Genomic DNA, 13452 nt, shown 5'->3' on the forward strand with positions numbered 1-13452 from the left:
GGTCCGGGAAGATCCCACATCCCGCAGAGCGGCTAGGCCCATGAGCCGTGGCCGCTGGGCCTGCGCGTCCGGAGCCTGTGCTCCGCAACGGGAGAGGCCACAACAGTGAGAGGCCCGCATACCGCAAAAAAAAAAAAAAAAAAAAAAAAAAAAAAAAAAAATTTGCTGCAGAATCTCTGCCTGGATAAGTTGAGTAAGAAATTATACTGTTAAGCAGTAAGACAGAACAATTTAGTGGAAGTGGGTGAAGTCTGCAGTATTAATACTTACTGTGCTAATTTTTGTTTTCAATTGAATGGGTCCAAAGAGCCTGGGCTTTGAAAAAGCATCGAGGGACTTCCCTGGCAGTCCAGTGGATAAGACTCCGTGCTTCCACTGCAGGGGGCACGGGTTCCATCCCTGGTAAGGGAACTAAGATCCCACATGCCGCGTGGCACGGCCAAAAAAATAAAAAATTAAATTAAATTAAAAAAAAAAAAAGCATTTAGATCCAAGGTCATCAACCGGCCAAATCTGGGCCGTATTTCAAAATGAAGGGATTTCCATCAGCTCCACTGTCAGCCACGCAGGGACTTCAGGCTCTTTCTCTGCTTTGCTGCCCACTCCTTTCCTGCACTGGCGTTCCCAGCTTCATCCCTGACCACGTCTGAGTGTGGGATCTTGGCTGTGAGTCTGTTTTTCTTGCCTGTTGCTCAAACATTCCTACTTTGGACATAGAACACGTCGGCCCTTGATGCACTGGCCTGACTTGCCTGGTTGCCAAGATCAGTGGGTGGACAAAGCCCTCATGACCCAAAGGTCCGGGGTCTGGTTACTGGCTCATTGGCTGGTGTTTCTCTGCCTGGAGGCGGACTGTGTCTGCTCCACGCACCGTATCTACACCGTTCATCACCGGGGAGACAGGCCAAGGGAGTGAGAGCGATGCCATGGGAAACCACGCTGTCCCACCAGTAAGAAAACAAAGCCTGCAGCTCGACTGTGGTGTCTTTGTGGATGGGGGCCCTACCCTGCTGCTGGGGTGATTTCTAGGCTGAACTTGGTGGCCAGTGCCCTATATTGTTCCCCTATACCAGTGTTACTGGTTTCCACCAACCTCGGGCTCCAAAGGAAAAGTAGGTTGAGACTGTGCATATGTGTGCTGATCTCCTCATCTCGGCGAGTACCCTGCTCTGTGCCCTGCCCTGGGGGTGATGGAGGACCCCACCACCACCTTCCCTTCACAGAGCTGCACATCTAGGACAGGAGCCACTCGACAAGCGGGAGACTGCCGTGCAGGGTGATAAGTGCTACAGTTGTGTCATCTTAGGGGTTTTGTGGGTTCAGAGCAGGAGAACCAACACAGTAGTAAAGTGGGTCCAGGAAGCCTTCCCAGGGGAGCTGATGTCTGCTGAATTCTGAGCAAACAAAACACAAGGCTACCTTGAGTCGAGTCCATCCATGAATGTCAGAGGGGCGGTCCTGATGTGCTTGTTTCCTGGACGTGGCTCTGGTTTCATGGACCTGTTCTACCTCCCGTCCGCCCCCTTGACCTGCCGTCTTCACAGCACACCCAGCCTCCACTGGGAAAGCAGAGGGAGGCTCCCATTGTATGAATTCACCACTTCTTATGGGGAAGTCTTCACAGTTTTTGTTTTGTACCTTAGCTCTTTGCAAAACTCTGCTTTGAACGAATTCCCTGAGAACCCCATGGGCAGAAGCCCCTTTTAAGGAGTCCTTCCAAAACAACCTTCTCTAATACGCCATTCTGCCAGAAACAGTGGTATCGGAGGTAGAGGGAGTGTACAGTATATTTCAATATATATATATTTAAAGCTTAGCAACTTAACCTTTGAAGGTTCTATAACGCCAGCGGTTTTAACTGTTTGGGGCTGCAGAATCCTCCGTTTGAACATCTTAGGCAGAAATGTACGTGGTAAAGGAGATGAGAACAAAGCTGCTTTGTGCTTTGTTCAGAGTAGAAATGACAGAGTGTTAGAACTTTCCTTTCCTCCCTCACCTGCAAGAGCCCTGAGAGCTGGGGCATTCCTGGGGTCCTCCAGGGTTTTGCAAGGAGTGGCTGGAAAACCAGTGATCTGGACCAGTGGTTCACAAGGATTAAGGCTGCACTCATCTTTACAGACTCCCACTAAGCCAGGCACACTGAGGTAGTAATAAAATTGCTCTGATATGATGGTATTTGTAGGAATCCAGTTCTCAAAATGATGGTTTTAATTGAGAGTCAACTACTCTGTATGCCACCCTGTTGGCAGTTTTCTGGAACCGATGGTGGATCTCTGGGTCAGGGTTTTCTCGTGGATCCGAGGGAGAAGACATTCTCACGAGGAGAGAATTATCAGCTCCCTGGTATAAGGAAGTGCAGATAAGCCCAGAGAGAGAAGGAATCTGGCCCTTTGAAGTTGCCCAGAGTTTCTTGTCATATTTAGAACCTTAACTTTCCTGTTGGTAAATGTTCAGTAGCGATAAAGCCACTGAGTTTGACTTTGCTGAATGGGCAGTTGCTGCCTTAAGCAAGCTTTGTTCACAGTAGCGAGAAACTTGATGGGAAGGACTGTTTTTGAACCATTTTCTGTGTGCTTTTGAACCTTCCCCTGAGAGGCTGGCTTTGCCTTTCACCTGGGTTAAGGAATACAGGTCTTGCTCTCTCTCCACTGAAGTCTGTTTAAGCGCAGACTTGAAGTCTTTGATTTCCTTCATCTACCCATCTTGACTTGGTCCCTGGCCCTCCAAGGAAGACCACAAAAAGAACAGGACTTTTCTAGTCTGGACAAGGTGGGGTAGGTGGTATGTGCTCTGGGTGAACTCTATTCCTTGAGCATAGAAAGAGTTCCCATGGGCCTTTAGCGAGTGGCACGCCTCTGTTTTGTTGGAGAACAAGAGAATATGGAACTGAGTTAGGAAGGAAGGATTCTGGCTAGACATTCTGCAAAGGCCATGAGAAATGGGAGAGGCTTTCAAGAAAGGGCAGCCCACCATCCTTCCTGGGGAGTCTGAAACATGTCACATGTTGGCCTTGATGAGTTCCCAAGTCCCCTTTCCTTCATCCAACTTAATCCAGATACTTCAGCCAGTGGTTATGAAGCCCATGGCACGAGCCAGTCCCTGTGCTGGCTGTCGGTCACCAGTGCTGGTGCTCCAGTCTCACTGGAGTCAGGATGGAGGGCTTCCTGAAAGAAGTGACTTGAGATGCCATCCTGAAGGAAGAGGAGTTAATCAGGGTGGAGACAGGGAGGGGGGGGAGTGACAGGCAGAGGGAATAGTGGGGCTGAAGCCCAGGAGATGGGAGAATGAAGGGTGCTTAAGGAGCAGGAAGAAGTTCATGGCTGCCACACAGAGGAGCATGGCGGGAGAGATGATGTCCGTGAACAGAGAGGGGCATGGCGGGAGTGGCCACATCACTGAGCAGAGGTGGGGAGGGACAGGGCCTGGCAGGGATGATGACACAGGAGTTGGAGGGGCCAAGGGGCCTCGAGAGCCATGCTGTGAATTTGAGCCTAGGTTAGCCTGGCGGTCTCCTGCCCTCTTCCTGAATACTCCTTCACTCCACCACTGCATGCTGAGGGGTTCAGGCAGGCCCTCGAACAGGTAGCATCTTCCCTGAGGGGCTGGAGCAAGAAATGGCTGCAGAACCCTCCTCTGGCTTCCTGTGACCCTTAGAAAAATAGTCACCTTACGAAAGCCCACGTGGTCTCAAATCACCTGTCCTTCTCCACCTCCCACCTGGACCTGAATGACTGTGCAATTCCTAGACTAGTCAGGAAGGCTTGAGCAGAAGGGCCTGAGGTTAACTTGGGGTGGGGCTGAGGGGGGGGATTATTTAGAGGATGAGTCGAGCATAAACTTGATTACCAGCTTTTAATCTGTGCATTTATGGATGTTTTAATTGCACAAGGAATACATGAATATATTCTATGAAGGTTTAAATGAAAATAAGTGTTTGGTTTAAGAAAACAGTCCCTGTACCCATTCCCACTTCTCTACCCAGAGAGAATTGCTGTTGGTTTGGACTGTATCCTTCCTGTCCTTTTTCTGTATATTTGGATGGAAGCGTTGGATACATATTCATCTGCTATTTGCCTTTTTGTTCTTTTAACTTAACAGTATGTCCTAGAGCTCTTTCCATATTGACACGTATGGACCTACCTCAGTGTTTCCAGCTTGTGATATTAAATGATGTTGATACACTATCATTTGTTTACTTCCCAACTGATGGGCGTTTAGCTTGTTTCCAGTTCTCCTCTATCTCAAACAGTGCTGTAGCAAACATCCAGTACGTACTTTGTGAATAGTGATAGAAGTGGAATTACCAGGTCAAAAGTTAACATTCGTTTTATCTTTTGATTATATCTTTTTACTTTAAAAAGATGCAATTTTCTACAGTTTTCTACAGTAAACGTGTAACTTTTATAACTATGCCCAAAAGAATATCTGTGGTTAACCTTCCCTTCTTTTTAAGAAGAGATCACTGGAGTCTATGACGAAAACAAAAAACAAAAACCAACTCTTCTGCATCAGAGTAGACTGTGAATTATGAGGTGGTTGCATGTGGCTTGCTTGACTTTGTTGAGAAATCATCTGCTGTTATGTCTCTTGTTAGCTTTGCAAGTTTATCTGGAGGATACATACTCGGGCACGTGCACACAAGCACACACACATTTACTCACTTTTGTTCCTTCCTTTAATAACGGAAGTGGCCAAACAAGATAAGCCAGGGTCCCACCATGGCAGTGGGCTTAAGCCCAGCCTGTAACACATCATTCTGTGATGAATTATCCTCAGTGTTAGGTTCTGGGCATTCAGCATCCAGACCACAGCATCATCTTCTAAACATCAACTACTGTCCTTGGAAACGTCAGAAGGCTCTGAACTTAACATGTGATGGGTGGGGAGGTGGGCTGGGGCGGAAAAGAAAGAAATGAGAACTTAAAAAGGCTACTGGCGTCTGAACTGGGCTGTCAGAGAGGAGCTCTCCTCCCCTGCATCCCATACAAGAGCACCTCGGAGAACAGGCCACAGTGTCTGCAGCCATTGCCATGGACCATGTCCACGGTTGACCGTCATGGGGGCTGACTGACTCTTCTGTTCTACCCAACACTGCATCTCTCTGCATAATTGCTGGTCAATCCCAGGCCCCAACCAATTACATACCTTCAAAAGGGCAGAATGAGTGACCTTTTCCCTCTTCTCTTTGCCTTTGTTCCCCCAACCTGGGGACTGCCCAACTGCAGAACTTCCTTCGTTGCCAAAATAACAAGACCAACTACAATTTGGTCTGTGAGACACTGCAGTTTCTGGACTGTATTTGTGGAAGTACCACGGGGGGTCTTGGTCTTCTCGGACTCTATATCAACGAAAAGAATGTGGCCCTCATCAACCAAACCCTGGAAAGTCTGACTGAATACTGTCAAGGACCTTGCCATGAGAACCAGGTAAATCCATTTGCATTTCGGGGTGGAAAAAAAAGTTTATCATTTTGAAACGCTGTTGATAGGGACTAGTTCAGAAGTCATACAGCATCTACCTAGGGACCTAGGGATTCAGTAGAACTGGAGGCCTTTTCTAAGCAGTGAGGAAGGAGCAACCGAGCATTCTCATGTTTCAGGATGTGACCGAATCACAGGCACTCGAGGGGCTGTCGGGGCGATCATGCCCAGCTTGGTTTGGTTTGAACGGCCCAACTCGAAGTTGACTAGGGACACATATTAAAGTTGGAGTTAAATGAATATGACCAGGAGACTGGGCTCTATTTCAAATATTAGGAAAGGCTCAAAAAGGGGCTACTTCATGGAAGGAGGTTTAAACCTAACTAGAGAGAAAAACCTTGCTGTATATGAGACAACTTGAAAATAACATGAGAAAACGTATGATTGAGACTTGAACACCACAGACGTTCAGAGGAGAGAAGGACTCCGTTAGTCTTGACTTAATGCTTCTCGAGAAGTATATTTTGGGAGTGGAACCCAAGAGTTTCTTGAGTAGAGTCATTGCTTATCCCTGACATCTTGCAGATTTTGTGCGGTTTTGCACTGATGCTAGAATGAGTATGATTTTTAGCTCAAATTATAGCTGTATCCTGGCTGGAGGGGGTAGGCCAGTGCTTAAATAGCCCATTATAAACCCAGTGGCCAGGAAAGGTATGACATGCTGTGTTACTTGGGAAACAAGGCCAGAACCTTCACTCAGAGGAGAAGAACAGCTTACGAGAGGGACCACTTGCCGTATGTTAAAAAATCTGATCTTAGTTGTCCATGACTCCGAGGCTAGCATTTTGTTAGATCCACTTTCGTCTCCAGGCTTCCTGATGGGACCAATGGGAGAGTTTGAGTTAAAGTGAAAAGGAAGAAAAAAATTACAACAGGTTTTGGGGGAGAGGCTTTATCTAAATGAATTTCTTTATAACCTCAAGATGGCCTTTCTGCCAAACAGAGGCCTGTTCAAGGGAGCATACTGGGGTGAATTCTGCTGCAAATGGGGATCTTACCTGGGGGAAGGTGATTAATTCTGATATTACGTGAATTAAAACTTGCTTTCCAAACTTAAGCCTTAAGCAAAAGTGTGCAGTACGAAAACCGAGTGATGCAGAGAGAATGCTGCACACCTCTGAAGGGGAAAACAGCGCTCAGGACCCAGAATCAGTCACACACCATATTTTCCCTTAAGAACAAAAGCCCACCGCACTGTTTGGATTAGACACGGCCAATTTATCAGTTACAGTGTGTGGGGACTTTCCTACTGTTTACTGTTAATTCTGAAACTAGAGACTTTCATCTGTCTTTTATTTTTACCACTTTCTCACGGAAAATTTGCTGCTCCCCCCTAGAGACATTTCTGGGACTGGCAAGCATTGTGCTGAAATAGCAGTTGAGCCTGTTGGCCTGTGACGTCTGATCTGCGACCAGCGTTTGTGTAATGTCTGCATGTGTCTCTTTCCTCAGAACTGCATAGCCACCCATGAATCCAATGGCATTGACATCATCACAGCCCTGATCCTCAATGACATCAACCCTCTGGGAAAGAAGAGGATGGACCTTGTACTAGAACTGAAGGCAAGTAGGAACTGAAAGCAAAAGACAGTAGCATCTGGAAACCCTTTCGTGTATCGCCTGTGCACACGACGTGGTCACTGCCACGCAACCAAATACTAAAGACAGTTCTTTTAAAGTAAATGAATGATCCACGCTGCAAGTTCTGAGTAAAAGGCAGAACTTCAGTCTTTCCCTTCCAGATAAGGTCTTGGGACAGGATACCAGCTTTCCAACTCGCAGGTCACATGGAATGAGAAGTCATCACTCAAAGCTGAGAAACAAATGCGAACAGCATCCAAGAACTAGCAGCCTTGATTCTGAAAGCCGCAGACGGAGAAAGAATGGAAACTCCATTCCCTCTGTGGTCTCTCATCTTTCCCCCACTGAGGAGATAGGGCCCGTTGAAGAATAGTACAGCGAAAAACTATCTAGGACCAAAAAGAAGTTGAACTTTTGTATTATCCGGCAACACCTTTTTCTGTTCTGTGGTTGATTTAGCAGAAGGGTGGTTCATAAATGTTGGGTTAAAATAAGGAGAGTTAAACTGTCCAGAATCGTGCCTCTGGGCCTCTGATGAGTTTCTTTGCATCGTGTACAAACAGTGGCTGACAGATGACTGATGTAGAAGCACCCTTGACATGCTGACTCCCTCTGATACCAAAATAGTTTTATGAGGTGACGAAGCTTAAGCACCTTGAAGCAGTGACTTCAAGGTGATTAAGCTGCTGGGTTTACAAGCCAGCCTCTGGGATGTTTGAGAAGCTGACCCACTAGTCCTGATGTTGATTTCTTGAGTGTACCAAGAAAATTCATTTAAAATAACATTAAAAAGTAAAAACAAATGAACAAAAAGCCCCTCACTTCTCTTAGGGCTTCCAAAGATTCTCAGTCTAAAGTTTCAATCCTGAGAATCAGACTTGCAGCTCCATCCTGGTGTCTAAAGTATATTTCAAAATGTTGGCCTTACTGAGCACATTTCATTTTCACCTGTTCCCATGTTGGGGCAGGTTGAGATCTGCCCTCCATCTTGCCCCTGTTTGCAGCACTGGGCACTTTATCACTGTCACAGGAGAGCCTGGACCTATAGGGTTTAGCTGAAAAGCCGACCTGTATTTATGGCCTCAGTGGTGCCGGAGGACAGAAAGGTCATTAGGGAAGGTGGTAACACAGAAGCCCACAGGAATTGCACAGTTACTTTTATTTTATTTTAGTATTTCAAAATGAGTGTCCAAACTAATAGATGGTTTGGGTGTATGGTTTAAGTGGATTTGGGGGGGGGGGCACTATTTTTAACTCCTTTGACAAATCATGTTATAGAAGTGATTTGAACATCATTCAAGCTCACATCCCTGGCTACCATTTATCAGAATATATATGATGGGAGCCTGAAATAAACTGAGAATTCCATGCATTCCTAATCAGCATTTCAGTGGCTTTTTGAACCACTAATCCGGGAACCTGAAGCTTATTATAGAAATTTCTGCCCTGTGAGAAGCCACCTTTTGATAGCACAACAACCCGATGGAACTGCTGTGATCTGTGCTTGGGGAGAAAAAAAAATACTGCCCCCTCTCACCAAAACAACAACTCTCGAGTCCTATACATGAAGAAGCATATGGATTATCATAGGCCTGGGGCCTAAAATGAGCTCAAGTCAAGAAGTACAGGGTGTGGGCACATGAAAACTTTGGATATAATGGGAAATTATGGTTTGGCATGAGTATGGTGCTCCGCGGGGTCACTTTTGTTAGCTGGCGTCGCTGTATGTCACGGTAATAGTACTGGTCATGAGACCTGATAGCGCTGTTTTAGGACCGGGCGGGAATTACCTGAACTGCCTGCCTTCTCTGACCTGCAAGGCTGAATCACAGTGTTTATAACCACTCCCCACCCCCCGGAGGCGTCGTGGGTCTATGTATCAGGTGCCTCCTAACCACCGTCATCATGAGGGTCCCAGTGTGCCCACAGAACCCATGTTTAAATGTCCGCTAGGACTTGGACCAAGTGACATAAGGGGGAAACTGTGCCCAAACCAAGAGGGGCCTCTTTGACCCTAGTCAGTTTCTGCAGACATGTTTTTGGGGTGTCAAGTGGCACATTCTCAGTCTGGTGATGCTCTTGACCCATGCGCTGCCGTGGGGCAGGGTGTCTTCAGCCAGGACGCAGCAGCTGGTCACCCATGGTTCAGGCCAGCTGCCCCCAGTAGCTCCTCTTCATTTCTTCCTCCCTTTGTGTCTCCAATTAGAACAACGCATCCAAGTTGCTCCTGGCCATCATGGAGAGCAGGCACGACAGTGAAAATGCCGAGAGGATCCTCTATAACATGAGGCCCAAGGAACTGGTGAGTCGGACGGCTGAGCCTCTGGCCGTGGCACTGCCCCACATCAGAGCTTCACTTGTGGCCGAGCAGGGCATCTGCCTCCTCGAGCTTTCTTTACGATGCCAACGATCAGAAGTGCCGAGAGAACGTTTGGTTCGGGCCCCTGCCTAGGGCAGGGAAGTGAGCCCTGCGTGGAGTAAGTGTCCTCTGCCTTCAGCACAAACACGCATGGAAGCCTCCCTGGCCTATTTCCCTTGGGGGAGGTGGCACCGGGACAGGTCTGGGAGCCCGGCAGACTGGAATTCACGTCCGTTGCTCTGCCCTTTGCTGGGTCCCCTTGGGAGGCCCTTGAACTCTCTGAGCTGCACTTCCCTCTTCCCTAAAAGGGAGATGATGGTATCAGCTAGTCCAGAGGGTTGCTTTGGAGACAAGACAGATGATTCCCACCGGGCCCTGCGCACAGTACCCGCACACACAGTAAACCCTTCGAGAATGCATGGTCTCCTCTTACTCTTCATTCACTGCCGCTTTGTACCGTGTCTTCTTCCAGGGCTCAAGAATTCACATCTCTTCTTGGTGCCCGTAGGCTGGGCAACAGAAGGGTGTTTTGTGGGGTGCTGATGTTTTGGGGTTTTTTTAAATTTGTTTGTGTGTTTTGCGGTACGCGGGCCTCTCACTGTTGTGGCCTCTCCCGTTGCGGAGCACAGGCTCCAGAAGCGCAGGCTCAGCGGCCATGGCTCACGGGCCCAGCCGCTCCGTGGCATGTGGGATCTTCCCGGACCGGGGCACGAACCCGTGTCCCCCTGCATCGGCAGGCGGACTCTCAACCACTGCGCCACCAGGGAAGCCCACTGATGTTTTGCGTTTTTTATAAAAGAAAACACAATCTTGTTTATATTTGGGGGGTGAGATTCACAATTGGCTGTGACTTCCAGGCTGGGAGTCTGTGCTGCAAACTGTGAGACGGCAGCTCTCAGACGCTGAACCGAGCTGAGGACAGAACTCTCTATTTGGACTTTTTCCCACGCAGATGAACTGTAACTGACAGACCTAAATGAGGGCACTAAAACTTTCCTGCCCCCCGGTGACCCAGTGTGCACTTGGGGCCAGGCTGAAGTCCCTTTATGTGTTCCTTTAAATAAAGTTCACAGCAAGCCCAGCTCTTTGATCTCTGAGGTCAGGAGTGAGTTCTCAGCCTGAGATGGAAGTCCTTTCCGAGTTTACGTAATGGCTTATGTAACTGGGGTTGGGGGAGGCTGGGATCTGTCGCTCCTGAGTAGGGACAGGATGACTTAGCAGAGACCCCGCTCCAGTTCCCATCAATCCAGAGCACGCCCCATCTTGGGTGGGGGACCTGGCAGCACCCCGGGCTCTAGGTGCCACTGACTCCCGGGTCGCCCCCTTGTGGTTGATTAGCTTCATTCCCGAATCTCGGAGAAGAGTCAAAGGCTTCCGGGAGCAAACACGGTTCTGAGCATGCGCAGAGCGAAGACGCTTACGTGTCTGGAACACGTGTGTACATTTGTGTGTGCACGCGTGTGTGTGCATGCATATATGTGTGCGTTCAGGCTCCCAGGTCCCGCGCAACACGTTGTCTGTTCAGTTTGGTTTTGGAGAAGCGAAGGGAAGACAAGCTCAGAGAGCGAGGGTCTTGCCTCCAAAATTATTTCTAGGGCCTGACCTGACGTCAGTACAGAAATGTGCGTCCCCCTGCCGTGCTTGGTCTTGGATAACAAGAAATAATTCATAGTAATGGCCTCGAGGCGATGCAGGAGGCGGAAATGCCTTCTGAGTCATCAAAGAAAATGATTAATTTTTAGTACAACTTACGGGTTGAACGCATTGTATTCTTAATCGTTGAATGATTAAATCTTGAATGATAGGTTCATTTGATAAATATTGGCCGGGCCCTGCTTTGTCCAGGGCGTTGTGCTGGGCACCAGGGAGGGACTGAGAAATGGGCAGAGCCAGCCGTGTTCCTGGGGAAATGAGGCCAGTGGCTGGGAGCAGGAAGGCCGGCACCGAAACGCCCTGGGAAGCGTGCTCTCGGCGTGAGACAGTCAGGGGCAAAGCTCAGCTCACTGGCCGTGTGAATTTCAGCACTCCTCCTTCCTCTCTGGGTCTGCTTCCTCATCCATAATCAGGAGGAATCTTTGACATCTCATAAAATGTTTATGAGCATTAAAGTTTCTGAAAGAATGAAGATACTAAGCACAGTGCTTGGCACATAGAAAGTGCTGGTAGATGTCGCCTGTTAGTGGTATTTTCTTCACATGGAGTAGGCTGTGGGAGACAGGGAAACATTTGGAGTCAGAAAATAGTTTCATCAGCTATTCCTAAAGGCAAATGCTTTCCTTTTTAGTTTTTCCTGAAATGGCAAAGGTAGGGGATGGGGAGAGTTGGCAGAATGAAACGGAGAGAAAGGGACAACGTGGCTTCTAGCCTTTGTTTGTATCATAGCATTGTTTGGAGGCTTTTTGGGGTTTTTTTTTAGCCACTGTCCCGTTCTAAAGTAGAAGGGCATGGGCCGGCCACAGAATGTCTCGTGGCCTAGCGAGAGCGAATGGGTTCCCCTCTCATTTCATTGAAGGCTGATAGGTGGTAACTGCCTGCGATCATGTTGAGAAGCATTCTGAGGCTGTGTCCACGCCTGCTGGCCGAGCCTACTGAGGCTATGAGCAGTGTCTGCCCCAGGAGGGGAGACTGAGAGTATGCATGCTGTCGTGGCCAGTCCTCCGTGGGTCTTCCTTGAAGCAGGAACTCTGTTCCCTGGCTCTTCTTGCAGGTGGAAGTGATCAAGAAAGCCTACATGCAAGGCGAAGTGGAATTCGAGGATGGAGAGAATGGCGAGGACGGAGCTGCTTCCCCCAGGAATGTGGGACACAACATCTACATCTTAGCTCATCAGGTGCCACCCCTCCCCACGCCCACCTGCTGGCCAGGATTCCATGCTGTGTGCCCTTAAACTTACTTTTCCTTTAAGGTTTTAGCCTGAGCTTGTTTGGGTTCGTGGTCACGGGTACTGCCAGCCACCTGACCAAATGTGCCGAGGTCCAGGATGCTTCCATTGCCCATTCCCGTAGGGTCATGTCCTTGGAAACTCCACGTTTCTTCAAAGCGTTCGCACTGAGCAGTGACACTTGGATAGATCATGACTGTGTCTCAAGACAGTTGAAAGGAGTCTTAGTGTTTTTATAAATATTGATGAGTCCGTCTTAACCATCTAAAGAAATAAACGTCAGCTGCCTGACCGATCGCACTTGGCAATCTTTGGGAACTTGTCATGATGACTTCTTTTTGTTTGCATTTTGGGGGATGTAGTAATACTTCCTACCCTGGCACCAAAAGGCCCTGTTTCGTAACTCTCTTCCCAAGTGTCTGGGCTTTTGCAGACACTTCCTCTTTCTGGAGGCTGATGTGTGTGGGCAGCCGGGAACTCTGCTGCAGGCTGGCACTTCCTGTCCCTTTCACCTCTCTTAGGTAGAGGAGTTTGGTAGAAAACAGGGATGGGATTGGGCCAGAGGTTGATAGGTCCCTGCCCCTTATCTCCTCCATTCCTGGCATTTAGCCCCTGAGAGGTCTCGGGACATTCCGAATGCAGGCTCCGTGGGGCTGGATGGATAAACCCCATCTCCCTCCTGCCTGGCTAAAGGAATCAGGGCAAAGCGGGACCTCGAGTGGGCATGAGCTTTCCACGCTGCTCTGCCAGAGCTCAGAATAGTTGCCGTGCAGCGCGCCCCTTGATGGGGAGGAGAGGTGCCCTCGCCCCCTTTGCCCCGCAGCTTGCTGCTCGTTACTATGCGTCTTTTATACCCAGAGCTGGAAAGGAGCTGTGTGTTCCTGTTGCAGAGAGACATGACTCCCCTGTTTTCTGTATTTGTGTTCTAGTTGGCTCGGCACAACAAAGAACTTCAGACCATGCTGAAACCTGGTGGCCAGGTGGAGGGAGACGAAGCTCTGGAGTTTTACGCCAAGCACACGGCCCAGATAGAGGTAAAGGCAGGGTAAACTCGGGGCCTGGGCCTGTGTCGAGGGCCTCTGGTGTGGGTGCCCTGGGCTGGGGTTGGCATTGCAGTCATTGGTCGGAACGGTAAACAGGTCGTGGGAAGC

At 48.8% G+C, this 13452-nt stretch overlaps 1 protein-coding gene across 1 annotated transcript in view; it reads left to right on the forward strand.

Annotated features, from left to right (window-relative positions):
• ITPR1 (inositol 1,4,5-trisphosphate receptor type 1) overlaps positions 1-13452 on the forward strand; it is a 324401-nt gene that overhangs the window by 255131 nt on the left and 55818 nt on the right. The window contains exons 44-48 of the mRNA XM_060109116.1: positions 5226-5426; positions 6933-7043; positions 9268-9363; positions 12128-12250; positions 13231-13335. Coding sequence (XP_059965099.1) covers positions 5226-5426; positions 6933-7043; positions 9268-9363; positions 12128-12250; positions 13231-13335 — 636 coding nt within the window. The remainder of the gene's footprint in view (positions 1-5225; positions 5427-6932; positions 7044-9267; positions 9364-12127; positions 12251-13230; positions 13336-13452) is intronic.

Source organism: Mesoplodon densirostris, chromosome 10, assembly GCF_025265405.1.
Source record: "Mesoplodon densirostris isolate mMesDen1 chromosome 10, mMesDen1 primary haplotype, whole genome shotgun sequence".
Taxonomy (NCBI): Eukaryota; Metazoa; Chordata; class Mammalia; order Artiodactyla; family Ziphiidae; genus Mesoplodon; species Mesoplodon densirostris.